This window comes from Pristis pectinata, chromosome 20 (assembly GCF_009764475.1).
Source record: "Pristis pectinata isolate sPriPec2 chromosome 20, sPriPec2.1.pri, whole genome shotgun sequence".
In the NCBI taxonomy this organism is placed as follows: Eukaryota; Metazoa; Chordata; class Chondrichthyes; order Rhinopristiformes; family Pristidae; genus Pristis; species Pristis pectinata.
The window spans coordinates 29,102,947-29,118,671 of NC_067424.1; the positions used below are offsets into that span (position 1 = coordinate 29,102,947).

At 37.1% G+C, this 15,725-nt stretch overlaps 1 protein-coding gene across 1 annotated transcript in view; it reads right to left on the reverse strand.

Moving 5' to 3' along the window:
- Positions 1 to 495: 495 nt before the first annotated feature.
- The window catches only part of LOC127581045 (ankyrin repeat and SAM domain-containing protein 1A-like), a 244,659-nt gene continuing 229,429 nt past the window's right edge, over positions 496 to 15,725 (reverse strand). The window contains 6 exon segments of the mRNA XM_052035103.1: positions 496 to 881; positions 6,004 to 6,180; positions 7,538 to 7,675; positions 9,931 to 10,017; positions 10,105 to 10,176; positions 11,130 to 11,255. Of these exon segments, the coding sequence (XP_051891063.1) occupies positions 768 to 881; positions 6,004 to 6,180; positions 7,538 to 7,675; positions 9,931 to 10,017; positions 10,105 to 10,176; positions 11,130 to 11,255 (714 nt within the window). The 3' untranslated portion in view covers positions 496 to 767.

Genomic DNA, 15,725 nt, shown 5'->3' on the forward strand with positions numbered 1-15,725 from the left:
GCTCCTATAACCATATCAGAAAAGTTTATTCTTTCAGACATGCCCCATCCTTAGATAAAACCTTAAAAAGAAAATTCCAGCCAAAAGAGACTAGAGGTCATTTGGCCAGTTCAGTTACTTTATGAAAACTGTGGTCAAATTTACTTTGTGTGGTAGAAACTCTAAAAATATCAGAACATAGAAACAAGTCTTTATTTCATTATTTTATAGCAATTTGGCTGATTTGGACTCCATTTTTCCCAACCACTTTGATTAACCAAGCTACAGGGCAGTATGGATGAGGCATGTTTTGAAATTGTTTAAATCAGCATGTTTAAGAAAGCAAGTTAAAGGAGATGTGGTCTTTTAAAAGCACATTAAATCCACCAGGTTAGAAGCTCAACCAAATTTCCTTTCGAAAATGTCTGGCTATAGAAAAGATGCAAAAGATACTAATACATGCAACATTGGCATATGCCTTTTAGTAGTATTTAGGTGGATTAAGTAACAGTGCAGTAGCTCACAGTGCTGGGAGGTTAGAGTGCTTCAAAGTTCAGACATGGAATAAGATTCCAAGTAATTTCCAGAGTCTTTGTTTTAAAATAGCTGAAAGATCACCAGGATGTTGAAGGCAGCTGTATTTTAATTACAGAGTACAGGAAGCTCAAGTACGAAGTTTCCCTTTGAGAAGAGAGTGAAAGCAGCTTTAAGTGCCCGCTATAGGAAGCGGAGAAGTGGAATAGGTTCACAGTGCAAAGGCACAGAGTAGAAGCGGGAGCACCAGGTGGTCAGAAAATGGTGGTTTCATACTTTGTACTGATTGTCCTCTTGGAGTCCTGCTTGGAGTCAGCTATCCATGCCACAGCACCATGCGATTGAGAATCTTGATCAATGTTGTCAATCTACAATTAAATGGTAAAATGCAAATTATTTTGGTATGCAGATTGCTCCTGTGCTGTGCATCTAACAAACAATCCAAATCTGATGAGAACTGTAATGAAAATTACTGACAATCACTTGAGGTAATAATTTTGAAGGGCATTCAACATTATGACTGCCCACGGGCATCAAGGCTGCTTGGGCACAACTTTTGTAGAAAGGTGATGAAAAACAGCATTAAATAGTAAATAAGGCCAATGTGATTGAGACTTAACCTAGGTATTTTTAGTGAGGAATAGACACGCACAAAAAAATTGCTCCTGTTACACATGTCGAAGGATATGCACAGCAGCACTCAGACTTTTGCAGGTTTATCCCATTTGAAAACAACCAAAATACAAGTTTATGCAGCACAACTCCTTAGGACATCCACCAACAAAAGAACTAACCAGTCAAATGTAGTTTCTAGGCGACCAAAATAAGCTACAAAAGCATAAATATAATTAAACAACAAGTGAATATAGCTGGAGGATTTAACTGCTAACTTCAAAATTCCCTTATATAATGCTGAAGAAATCCTAATGCTACCTGTAAGCTCAACAGTCAGTTCTTACTATTGTGCCTCTTTTCATTCGTTTTTTTCCTACAAAACCCACTGGGAAAATATGGGTTCAAACAGGAATTTTACATGTCACAGTGCTTTACTATATTACAAAACAATTTACTTGTAGTTTATGGTGTGATGATATGAGGTCTGTAACCTATGGAAAGGTACATTTCCTCAGGGGTCCATGGAGCACAATGAACGACTTAACCACTATTCATGTCAATAAGCTTGCAACATCTATGCTGAAATTGTGTACTTGACAATTGTAAGGGTAAAATCATGTGCACTGATGCAACACTGTGAATTCAATACTTTCCATCTATTATGTAATTTACTGATGAAATATTGCAATTTTGTTCTTTAGACTGCTTTTGAAAGATGAACCATCTGTTTAAGACTCTCTAAGCATTGCTCTGACACCAGCAAGGGAATGAAAGGTTAAAAATTGTGGAGGTACCAGCCTATATGGCAAATGGCTCAGTTTGGGTTATCCACTTATAACATGTAGTAAAAGTCAATGGGTCAAGTCATGCTGGACCTGGTTTACTGCCTGAACTTGCCATTCATGGTGTCTGCCCAGCTACACTTAGCTGGGCTAGACTTCAGGAAAGCCTACTGAGCTGATGGCCTGCATCCTAGAGGCACCCAGCAAGGTTCAACAGCGTGTGGGTTTCAAGCAGCACATTGCTGAGACCATAACCCTGTAACACCCTTACAGCTTTTGAAGGAGGCTAATCCTTTCCTGCTGAGATTTCTTTTTAAAATCAGTTTTTAAATGAGTCACACCCAGAAGCATTTAAGAATATAAAATTGTTGTAAATAATTAAATATGATCAAAAACTTAAAGGAAAGTTAACATCTTTTTCTCTCAATTTCCTGGCCAGGAATTCATACAGAAATAAACAAGATCCCTGATTCTATGCCAGGTCTGACTGCTGTAGGACTGAAGAGGCTGATTCCCTGATAAAAATGCTGGTGAGTCTCAGCAAGAAAGAGCTCCATGTTGGAGTCCTCAAGGAGTTTAGTGACAGAGTGGAATGCCAGATGCACTGGCATATGTAACTCAGTAGATACCAGACTTACACCATGTCGTTGTAAGTAAAGTATTGACTCTTGCAAACAGCAGAGTCACTGGTACAACTAACATGATTAAACTGCTAGTTATAACTTTTTTTTTTAAGTATCCTGTGGAAATAATTTGACATTGCAGTGATTTCTGGGTGTGCAGTTGTGGCTCGGTAGTAGCACTTCCGAGTCGAAAATTTGTAAATTCAAATCCCATTCCAAGGACTTGAACACAAAAAAATGTAGGTTGACATCCCAGTGCTGTAACAAGGGAGTGCTATATTATTGATGGTGTTGTCTTTGAGATAAGTTAAGCCAAGAACCCATCTCCTCTTCATGTGAATGTAAAAAATCCAAATAGTTATCCCCAATCCCTAATATCTATTCCGTAGCCTACATCCCTGAAACGGTTAACAAATTAGTGAAACTTTGCACTGTGTCTAGCACCTTGCTTCATGTAAATTAGCTGCCACTTTCTTGCATTATAACTGTGACTTTATTTCAAAAAGGTATTTCATCAGCCACAAAGTGTTTTTTGAAAATGAACTTCTCCATACCTGCCATGAGTAGCAATTAGTCATTCTCTGGCAGTTAGTATTTGATATGACAAGGCTGATTTGGCCATTTGTAACTTCTCCTGGAAATACGTCCCAGTTAAAATACCTTCAGAACAAGTTAAACAATTCAAATTTCATTATTGACCTGTTAACTCCAATATTTTGCCCTTTAAATTGCTCCCAACTTCACAGCAAAACTAATGTTATTCTTTGATTTGTATATATGGCACTTCCTTGATGTGCTACCGCCAGGGCTAACTCAATTTCAGAGATACTCCTCCAGTTAACTCAGCATTGATTTGAAGAGGTATTTCTCAGGACACATTTAACAGCAGATACTGACATACGTAATGTAAATTATTTTGGTCAGTATGGAACTTTCTCAGACATCCAGGAAACTCTGACAACCAGGCAGAAAAGTCATGTTTTAAAATAACCGAGTGCAAAAGTGCCTATGCAGAGTTGTTTGTGTATTAGGCCTGGCATTGTGCGATAAAGCTCAGGGAATAGCAGTTATTTCATAATAATGAAATGTGCAGAATGCTAAATTTATCTGGTTATTACAATCCCACCCTTGAGCTGAGAAGCAGTTGATGCTTGAAAAGTATGGAACAAACTCATTTTTCTGAATTCTTTACTTGAGCACAAATCTTATTTTTTGAGCAAATGAATCACTGACAGAAGTTCCATCAGTGAGCATATGCAAATGTAAAAAGATTGAGGAAGAATCGCTAAGGAAAATCATAATTATAATCTGCTATAATCACCCACACAAACCTAGCTTCTGCAAACTAAAATAACAATAAGTAAGCTATATGAGAGGAGCACTAAAATATTTAACTTAGAACCTGAATTTTGGGCAGAAATGTTTGAAATGCTACCCTAAGCTATGATCTACAACTGCTTAAAGTCATGGACAGAAGTGAAAACTAAAACAGCAAGTACGAATTCACAGTGTTGCCTTATGTGAACCACATTTATCAATCAAAACAAATTGGTCATGACTCATTAAAGTATCTTCGCACATATTCATTCTTTTTTGTAGAGTAATAGAAATGCAAACAGTGGAGGATGAATTCAGAAACTTACTATTAATGAGTCTTACCATCTGCCACCTGGTATTCTTGCAATGACTTCAAAACAGATATTCATAAATAAGATAAATCACAATCTATCTTCAATTTATAATGGCTGAAGAACATAGCACCAGCTGTGAAGCAATCCTCAGATCTATTTTTATTTAAAATGTATAAACAAAATCACTATGTAAATGGTGTAGATTAAGCTTTGAGGAAAATCACTTGAATCTACTTTGCTGCAAAGAACTAATCATTTGGTCTATCTACTGCAATGGACATTGTTCACCATTGTAATATTTTTTTAATTTTGGGAATATTGACATATTGTGAGAAAATAAACCTTGTCACCAAAATCTCAAAGATTATTCACTTAAAAAGAAATTAGACAATTATTGGAAAAGGAAGAATATAAATGGAAGGATGAAGGAAGATGCAAGAAATGCGATTAGCCAGGAGCTGTGATGCAAGTCTACCAAACACATGGACGTGACAGACTTCTCTATTGTAATTCCATTGATTACATCATGTGTGTTGTTTTTAATCCCAGGAATTTCCACAACTTTTTTAGCCTTCTGAATACAATACTCTTGATTTCGTTTGTGAAATGCTAGTTATATTTAAATGTTAAATTCCAGTCAGATTTAAATTAAAAATTCGTATTTATTCTCAAATCTCATGATTTTGTTTTCGTTTGGTCCATCCCAGTGTCACAGGCTGTAAATAGCTCTTAGTATTTTATTGGTAATTCCAGAACTATCAAGGGTGTACATTAGAAAATGCATTTGGAAATTCAGCTCCCATTAATAAATAATGTTTATTTTCATGCCGCAGGCTGCCATGCATGGATGGGAATGTACATGAGAACACTGGAAAGAAAGAGTGATATATAAACAGAGAGAAACCTGTACTCCTTGGCTGAACGAATGCAGCGGTAGAGGTGGAAGCGAAGGCCTGTGAGTAGTGCACGTGTGACAGTAACAGCATCTGCTATTAAGTGGCTGCACCTGGTCCATTTAGCAAGAAACGACAGCAGTCATTAGTGAACTAGTTAGAGCATACTATAAGATCCAGCCAGGTCACCACCAAGTCATTAATGTACTAACTGAATCCATTACCATCCATTAATACAATTTGATTGACCAACAACAATAGCTACAGCACAATTTTAAACAAACTCAGAGGTAAATTCGATTTTAATCTTTCCATTGTTTTCTTTTAAATACATATTACATTGAAGGGAGTTCATTAATTCTGTGAAGATACATATTCATCAAGGGAAGGTTTGCTGGCACATATGAATGGGATATTTTCGGGATTCAGGTACCTACTGCCAGTATTTAACATTCCCCAGATAAATACATAGAAAGTAAATCTCTCCCTACTCAATCCCAAGGATAGTGTCTTTTCACAGAAGAAAAACTCAATTTAGGGCAAGTCGGCAGCTAATTAAGCAGTGGGTCGAAGGTCTGAGCTCAAATCCTTACTCTGAATGGCATGGGGGGGCTTTGGCCTACAGTTGTCTGGGGTACTTCACAATGAATTATGTACTGGCACACTGTTCACTTTTTATTACACTCCTGCATGGTGACAACATATTTCAGTAATCTAAATTATTAATACTTGATTCCAATAGAAGGTAGCTACTGTAGCGACAGTGGAAATTGGTGGTACGTGCTTTCAGGCTTTTGTGTATTCTGCCCAATGGGAGAGGGGAGAAGAGAAGAGAGAATGTTCAGAGTGGGTGGGGTCTTTGATTATGTTGGCTGTACTTTTTTTGTTTCAAACCAGAGTTTCCTTAAATTTGTGAAATCACTTAGGAGCATTTTGAAATACTTACAGCAGATTTTCTCATGCTGGACCGTGGTTTGGGGACTGGTTTGGATGTCCTCACTTCTGCAGGTTCTGTTTCAGCTGTGGAAAGAGACACCTGAGGTGGTTTCTGGGCTTGCAGTGCAAGTTGGTAGGCCACTTCAAATGCCTGTCCTAGTGTAAGGATTATTTCATATGTTAAATTCTGAAAAAAGGAAAGAAATGAAAATACTATTTCAATTTTTATTCCATTTCAATATTTTCTTTTGTAGTAAATCATGTTTAGTTATCAGCCTCTGAACACCATTCTATTTTATTATGGTAACTAATATGTGAATTCCTGTTAAATCTATGCATAACCTTTCTAAATGAAACTACAAAGATCATACAGGACATGCATGATCTTTAACCAAAGTAATATAATGAATAAATTCTGCTACTATAAAAATACACATTAAAAAAATCACCATCATAATATCTCAAAGAATGGGATAATGAAGTCTCCAAACTGCTGAATCCAGTTTGTAAAAATCATGGTCATAATTTTTAAAGATCTCTAATTCTCTAGGTCTCTATCGCAGCTGTGAAACAGGACACCTGAGAAGTTCTGCCTAGGCTTATTTCCAACACAAGGTGTTGCTTAGTTTTAAGTCCAAGTCCACCATACTGTTCAATGCTCACTGAGAGCAGCAAGAGGATGCCAATATCCTAGAATTGAAAAACAATTGCATCAATGCATTTAGCCTTGGATAGCTCCCATGAAGTTGGCAGCCTCGATTAGAACTGCAGCTACCTTAGGGTGTATTCTAAGAAAAAAATGACCCATGTTTTACAGCCCTCAGTAGAAATGGAGAAGACCTCTACTTGGTTGAATTGCACAAATTAAAAATTAAGCAATTGTCTCCTCAGTTCTATCCTGTATTTTGGAATGTTCTTGAATATACTCCACCCGCCTTTGAAAGAGGGTGCATTAACTTGCCGTGGTGGTAATTTGTATGTAGAGGTTCATGGCTTAATAGCTCCTTTCACTTTACATACCGTTTTTTTTTTAATGACCGTTGGAAAGTCTCATCCTGTAATATTCCTATTTCAGAACCAAACATTTCCAGCCCTCCACCTCCCAAACTCCTCCCATTCAAGCTGGCGATCTACTAAAATATTTGGTTATGCAATCTGGGATAGGACACCTCATCTGATGGCTTTGAATGACAAATGGTGAAATATTATAGCGGCCCAAAACTATAAGCTTTTAAAATATATATGAATGTTTATTAAACATTACAGTTATTACCCTTCACCAAACTGCCTTTTCTGAGTGGAATTTGGGAAGCATATTCAGATATTACAAACTCCAATAATCAGAAAAACAACAGTACTATAAATCAATGCTTAGCAGCTATTTTTTTGGGGGGTGGGGGGGGGGGAGAGAAGAGGAGCTGGGTGTCACAATCAGCAACAGCGACAAGCTATTACCTGAGAATTGAATATTAATGGCTTGAACCTTAGGAGGGAAGCATAATACTTATATTTCTTATGAGTACTAAAGGAGGATAATGACATACTACATCAAGTGTGCTGAAAACGTGGCAATAATGATGATTTGTTTGTAGGTCTTTAGTGATGTAGGCAAATGTACAAAGATCTTCAGGATCCTGGGCAGCACAGGAAATATTGCGAATTTCATGCTCAGCAATAATATTCTGTGAATGAAACAAACATTATTAAATAGTTTAGAAATTTTACCAATCCAGAAAAATAATTCACAAAGAAACCTACTGTGGATGAGAAAGGTTGAAATAGTGAAAATACAAGTATACCTGCTGTAAGCAGCACTTGATTGCAACAAGTCATGTAAAACTTTGAAAAGCAGAAAACTGCAAATACTGGAAATTTGAAATAAAAACAGAATAAGATGGGATATTCAAGGGATTAGGTAGCATCCGTGGAGATGGAAAAAAAAGTTAATGATTCAGGCCAACGATCAGATGAAGGGTTCTGATGAAGAATCATGGACCTGAAGTGTTAAATCTGTTTCTCCCTTCACAGATGCTACTGACCTGTTGAGCATCCCCAGCATTTTCTGTTTTTATTTCACTTAAAGCATTATCATTGTGTTATATCTGTCTGTTTCAAGGCTTTTCTTGTTACTCAACTTTATCATATGACGAAGGTTCCAGCTCTACATAAATGGCATTTTCATTGAGACAGACTTTGCTCTAAATGCACGTTATAGTGGCATGGAAAAAAGAAATAATAATCACTGATGCCAGGAAGTTCCGGACCATTTTGAAATGACTACTATGCCAGCAGTAACTGCTAGTCTGTGTCCGAGGCAAATCAGGACATGTCAGGAATAGCACTGAGGGGACTGAAAAGCCCTTTTGAAGGAATGCTTCTGATGGTGCAATGCAGAAATATTTCTAGAAACTTCAGAGAGCTTTAGATTACTGGATTACTTAGTGAAGTACATGCTTTAATATATAGCATGATTAGCTTCAGGCTTTTTAATCTTGGCAAATTTTTAAGCTTTACAGAAATTTCTGCATTTTGTAAGGCAAAGAACTCAAATTCCCCACAGTTGAAAGCGTGACATTGAAAATATTACATCACACTTGCACCTAACAGCAATAAACATCACAATTGAGCAACTGTATATAAAAAAACCCAATCATTTCCTACTCTGTTTGATAAACCTACCCAGTGAGCAGCAACAAAATAACTTGATTATGCATTGTTCCACATGATCCAGTCACCCATAAACAATGCCCTGAGATGTCAGTTAAATAAAAAGATCCCCAAATGAAAAGTATAGTTTACTGGGTTGAGAGGGAAGAGGCAGATAAGAGTCACTGATCTACTACTATATTTGCAATATTTTGCCATCAGGGTAATGTAAAAAAAACGTTCACCACAATGATGTGTTACGGACTAGGTGAATGAATAGAGCATAGTGGTGTGTGTGTGGCGTGCTTATGTCAACAGAAGATAAAAGATGTAATGATGTTGTTGAAGTCAGTCGAAGTCAGAGAGGAGAGAGAGAGAAAAGAGAGGGACAGACACCAGCCTGCTAGTTTTCTCTATCGATGGATGAGAAACAATAACTGTGTCTGTTACTACAATCCACGTATTGAAATTGGGAGTAATCTGGTGGAGTTCACTTTGTCGTTAACCTGTAGAGGGAAACAGGTAGTTGTGTGGACGGCCATGATTCGGATGCTTTTCAGGGTGAGGAAGTCACTACCGAGTAAACACTGAGGTGTCGTTTGGGTTCCATCGTGGAACATTTGATTTTCGTAATTACTCTCTATATCTACGTTTTATCTTCAGACAACAGTGGTTGTTGAAGAAGCCTTTGCTCATGTTTCACCTTATGGCTTGCTGAACTGAACTTTAAGAACCATTCCTGGACTTGGAGTTTGGGACTTTGCCACACACACACTACAAGTTTAGTTTTGGGGTTAATGTTCAAGGTTTAACATTTTTACTTCTAACATTCTAACATTTTTACTTTTATTTTTCTTATTATCATTAGTTATTAATAGTTTTTAAACACTTATCACATGACTCGGAGTGTTTCTTTTGTTGCTGGTTCGTAACAGATGTTTCCTATCTCATGCACATCACAAAACTATTCGCAAGTTAAGGTTCAGTATTGAAATTTCTTTCTGCAGTATGCAATGATAAAACAGACTATTCCCAAAAATAAAAACCAGCAGTTCAGCAAATCTGATTTGTATGTATCAGATTTAAGTATGTTACAAATTCAGACAATTTTTCAAAAGATAATGGGATATTCTATATCTGCAGGGGTAAAATGGATCATAAATACAATACAAAAGCCAATTCAACTTTCTTTTTCTGCACACATGAATCTAAAATTATCGAAAAATTGACTGAAAAGGTAGAATATATAAAATAAAGTGAAAGCAATGAGGTTTAATAATTCCACAAATACCTTGTTAAATGCATCAATGAACTTTACACCTTTGTAAGTGATGGAGAGGAAAATGGTTGGTATCTTTTTCATTTGTTCAGTAGATTTCTAGACAAAAGCATAGGAGATGCATTGAAGATTCAAATGTGACTTAATCCAAAATACTCTGTCAATCTGTGAACGACTGATACAAACCCTCATCTTTGCACATGCGTCCTGGGTTGATTCAGTCCCTTTTAGGTCTTTAATAAGCATGGAACCCAAATACTGCAACAAATAAAGATAATTGTAATTAGAGTTAATTGTAATAATTCCAACAGTTAAGTTGCTTTGAATTAACCTGCAAAAGGTCCTTTGAATTAAAGCTTTTTTTGAAATGAGTGGTATGAATAATAAGTCACATGCCTTTTAACATTTATAGACCTAAAAGGTATAAAGGAAACTTTAGATGCAACGCATGCTTCATACTTCAAATGTACATTCTGTAAATAAACTAAGTATTTTTTTTATATAGAAAAGGAAGTAGTAAAAACAGTTGTTTTGGCCTTCAGTTAATCTAACTTCTAAAAATGAGGCAAACTTCTGCTAAATTAGAGAAACTTCCAACAGCAATTGTCCTCAGGGTGTGTTTGGTTAGTACCACCTTACACAACCTTGGAGCAGCAGACTAGGTTGGCAGCGAAAGATGAAAGTGACTGAGGCTCCAAGCCACTACAACTGAAGGTCAGTGAGAATTAGATGGTTTCTGGAGAAGTAATTTCTTTTCTCCCAATTACAAGCATCAACAAAAGATCATCAAATAATCCAGTACAAGCTACACATCTTCATGTATGAAAAAGGACAAAGCAGAAATATTGCCTTGCATTTTATAACACAAAACGGTTAATTCTGTGTATAATGTGACTGTTCATAAGAAATAAACATAACAGGATTTAACAGAAAATCTTAGCATGAACAATAACAATGGTAAAAGACTAGCCTATTAAAAAAAAATGTGGTCAATGTGAACATTAACAGTATTTAGTGGGGTATTGTCTCATAGGTGCTCCAATCATTACTCTTCATACATTTTTTGAACTGAAAATTCAAGTAGATGGCAATGCCATCCCAAAAGTAAAAGGGCTAAATTCAGTACATAATTTTTTGTACAACAAATGGTATACATTTTATTTCTTAACTAATGGCACTAAAAAAAGTTAGGTCCAAAGCTAGATACTCACGTTAGCTTCATAGCCACAGGACTCAAAGATAAGCTTCTCTGGCTGATGCTGCCAATTTTGAACAGGAGCATATGGTGTGGCTAAACTAGGTGGCCGAAGTGTTATTCGAGACTCACGTCGATCTTCCTAGATAAATGACAAAATAAAACTGGTTAAATGTCTGCCATGCTAATAGATATGAAACTATGCAGTATTCGTATGTTCTGTGTATGAAGCAGATTAGAAGCAGCATTGGAACAGAATAAAAGATGCAGGACTAGGCCATTCAGCACTTGGAGCCAATTCCACCATTCAATACATTTATGGCTGATCCTCTAACTCAATAGTGCATTCCCACTCTCTCCCCACATGCTTCCATGCCCTTTGTGTTCAGAAATCTATTTCCTTATTAAATATATCCACCCAGCAAGTCAAGAAATTTCTTCACCTCTCAGTCTTTCATCTCTTACCTACTATTTTGAGATTAAATCCCAGTGCTATATCTCCCAGCCAGGGGATCAATCTTCCATGAATCCAATCTGTCAAATATGTTTCAATGAAATCTCCTTTCATTCCTCTAAACTCTATTGAATACAGTCCCAGCCTAACAAATCCTTCCTCAACAGTCCTGCCATTCCAGTAATCAGCCACGTGAATTTTTGTTGCTCTCCATGTACTATTATATCTTTTCTTAGTAGGGACACCAGAACTGGAAACAATATTCCTGGCATGGTCCCATCAAGGCCATGTCCAATTGTAGTGAGACATCCTTGCTTCTGTATTCTTGCAATAAAGGCCAAGACACCATTTGCTGCCTTAACTGCTTGCTTTCTTGCAGTGACTAGTGTGCAAGGACACCCAGATCCCTTTGCACATCAACATTTAACAACCTATCGTTTAAATAATACTGGAGACACATGAGACTGCAGATGCTGGAAATTTGGAGCAACACACAAAAGATGTTGGAGGAATTCAGTGGTCAGGCAGCATCTATGGAGGGAAAGGGATGGTCAACGTTTTGGGTCGAGACTGTCCTCTCCTATAAGATTCCATTTTCTTCCTTTGTGACTTCCACCTATCGCTTCCCAGCTTCAAACATCATGCCCACTCTTCCCCCCTCCCTCATCTGCCTGCACCTATCACCTGCCAGCTCTTGCTCCACTCCTTCCCCCTACCTCTTTATACTGGCTATCTCCCCTCTTTCAGTCCCAATGAAGGATCTTGCCCCGAAATGTTGACTGTCCTTTTCCCTCCATTGATACTGCCTGATCTGCTGAGTTCCTCCAGCGCCTTTGTGTGTTGCACTTAAATAATACTTTTTTCTCTAACTTCACATTTATCCACATTACAACACAAGTGCCATGTATATGCCCACTTATTCAACTTGTCTGAATTGCCCCAAAGCCCCCGCCTTATCTGCTCCCTTGTCTTGTGATCTTTTGATCTTACACCCCTTCCTGGTTTCTGGTTCATGTCTCACAAGTATCAAGCACATTAAATTTAAATTGGTTTAATCTCAATTTAGGATGACATATCTGAAAATTCTAAAATTCCTCAGATGAGAATCCCAAATTAATTGTGAACTCAGTACATATGCTCTACCAGCACCACAGGCAGAATGATTTGCAAATGTGCTGATATTATCAGTGTCTTTGGATAAATACTTGATGGAAGAGACATCAATCTCAGTTCACTGATGTGAAGAAATGTCAGATCAGCTTGCATCATTGTAATCTGCTCCCTCAACAAAGGCAAAAAGGTATGAGTGGAGTGAACAGAGTGGAAAAAGCACAATACTGTTGTGATTAGGTTTGCACTTGGTTAAACTGTTTCATTATAAAAGACATCAATATGTTTGTACTGCAGGGAGACTGCAAATCCAATTTTACCCTTGGTCTCTCCCGCATGATTTTTGCTAAGAGAAGAATTAAATGAATGGCAACCCATATTTCATGGCAGTGATTGCAGCAAAACTACTAGAATTTGCAATCTTTATTCCTTGAGGCTGACATCAGCTTTGGGACTTTTTTTATGCATGATTTGATGCAGAAATCCCAAAGCTGCCAAGAAATACTCAGGGTGCCTCTACCGGCTACACATATGGTTCTGAGATTAAAATTAATCTGGAGATTACGACAGTGCAAACTCGGCCTCACTGCCCATTACTTACTCATCCAAAGATTTTACACTAGGCACGAGGAGGAGGTAGTGTTTTCACATAAAAGATCATCTTAATGAAAGAAAATCAGCAAGAATATCTGAAAAACCAACGTAGCAGATTTTAAATAGTTTTATTCCTTTAAAAAGGCATTAAAGCTTTCCAATAGCTAATTCATTGAAAATATCATTAACAATTTAAAAAAAATGTTTGAAATCTTGCCAGTGTTTTAAAAGCTCCCCAAGTGGCTTGTTTCTTAAAAGGTTTAAAGCTTCTAAATTACTCTAAAAGAGTTGAAGTTTTTTTTCAAAATTCTGAGAAAATTCAAATGTTCTAGACAGTTCAGACCAATTCTGAAGCCACTTCTTAACTTGCTGCAACTGTTCCATGTGATGCCTCTTTTACAGTCACACAAAATTAAAAATCTCCAGGAATTATCCAAGTTTTCACTAGAACAATGGATCAAGCAGGCAGCTTTAAATTGAGGTAAGCAACAAGAAATGTGCTACATTTTACAACAAAATTATTGAAACTGCATATATAGCTATGAATACATTTATAACACATCTTAGTTTAGAACCAGAGATGGCAAGGAATCTTTCTGGGGCAATAAAAAAGGTAATCACTATCTCCTGTTGCTAAGCTTCAATAAGCAAATATTCTCCACAATTGATTTTGTGATGTGCCCCTATAAGCAGTCTGCAAAACTGATCACTTAGGTACCAGGTCACACTACTCCACTACTTATTATGCTTTAGTATGGCAATTAAACTAACAAAGAACTGAGAGTACCATCATGTCTTATTGGTTTCCATGTTAGTTGGGCAAACAAGCGAACTAGACAACTGCAGCTCTATGTATACTAGGTGATTGAAATCTGAATGGCTGCTTAGTGGAAAGGGCTACTTGCCAAAATGGGGGATTGCACCTATTTGGAATGTGACTAAGAACAGGTGTGTCAAGCACAGGCTGACATGAAAGCGGCCTGTCATTTTAAGCAGCTATCACTGTATATCTGACATAGCCATGTCAAGTTCATAATGGACACAATACTCTGGGAAAGATAAACTTTATAATCAGACAATGCAGACTTCTGTAATTTCAAGAATATCTAAGATGACTCAGAAGTTTCAAAGCTTGTGACTGTTTGGCTCCTTATGTCCTTGTAGTGAAAGTAGACATTAGGGGATCAAACATACACTTCAGATAAAATTAAACAGATTGCTTAGAGAACAGTGAGACACCACAAATGAACCTCCATTTTACATGTGCTACATGATCCAATGGCCACTGATTTTCCACTAAGAATCTTTAGGGTTATAGAGTTATGGAGTGCATGACAGCTGCAAATTATGGCAAGCACAAGATGAGCAAGTGAACTGAAAATACCTAATTAAGGTAATAATCAAAACTACATTTTTGTGCAAATTGCAGTTTAACAACTGTGCTGAGGAGCAAAAGGATGAGAAAATCTATTATAATCAAAGATACTAGGCTGAGAATAATCAGTTGTAACAATGCCAAGGATTTAAATAACAATTTTCACTTCTTTTAGACAGCAGAGATTATGTTAATAAATTCATAGACATTACACCGAGTTACTTCATAATCAACAGGCAAAAATGTGTCAAACATTTGTTCCAATTCATCTATAGTCATAATGACAACTGGTTATTCACACATCATTTTACCATTGACTTGATTGCCAAATTGTGCAGAATCAATGGAGTATTAATATATTTATTTACCAGTGCTTAGAATGCAAAATGGTCCACCTTTCAGTTCTCTGATACTGAGCAAATGAGCATTTGAAACCAATTTTTTCTGAAAACAGCATTAATTTTAAGAATTGGTGTAATTATTTAAAAAACCTAAATAGTTCTAAAAATAAATACAGAAAATTCCTAGAAGTGTCCCCATTATTACAACATAATGAAAGGAACTGCCAAAGAACACCCACACCATCACCCGCTACAGATGCTACAAGACCCCGCACCCCTCATGAAACTGTGAAGCAAAAAGCAGAGCTACACAAATACAAGATTAAGATAGTGAGCCTGAGAAGGTAGTGTCAGATCATACAAAGAGCATGGACATGGAGCATGTGATTGTGTCAGCTTTTTGCTTGAACATACTAGTCACCTTTAAAGATGGGAAAGGTAGTGGTATGCTTTGAGTCAAAAAGCTACAGCATAGAAACAGGCCCTTTGGCCTACACAGTCTACATGGACCAAGAATCACCAATTTACACTCATCTTACATTAACCCCTTATTTTCTCCCCACATCCTTATCAACTACCCCCAAAATTCTAACCTCCACACAAGGGACAATGTACAGTATCTACAAACTCTCACATCTTCAGGGTGTTGTAAGAAACCACAGTATCCAAAGGAAATGCACAGTCACAAAGTGCAAACGCTATGCAGACAGCGCCCAAGATCAGCACTGAACCCAGGTT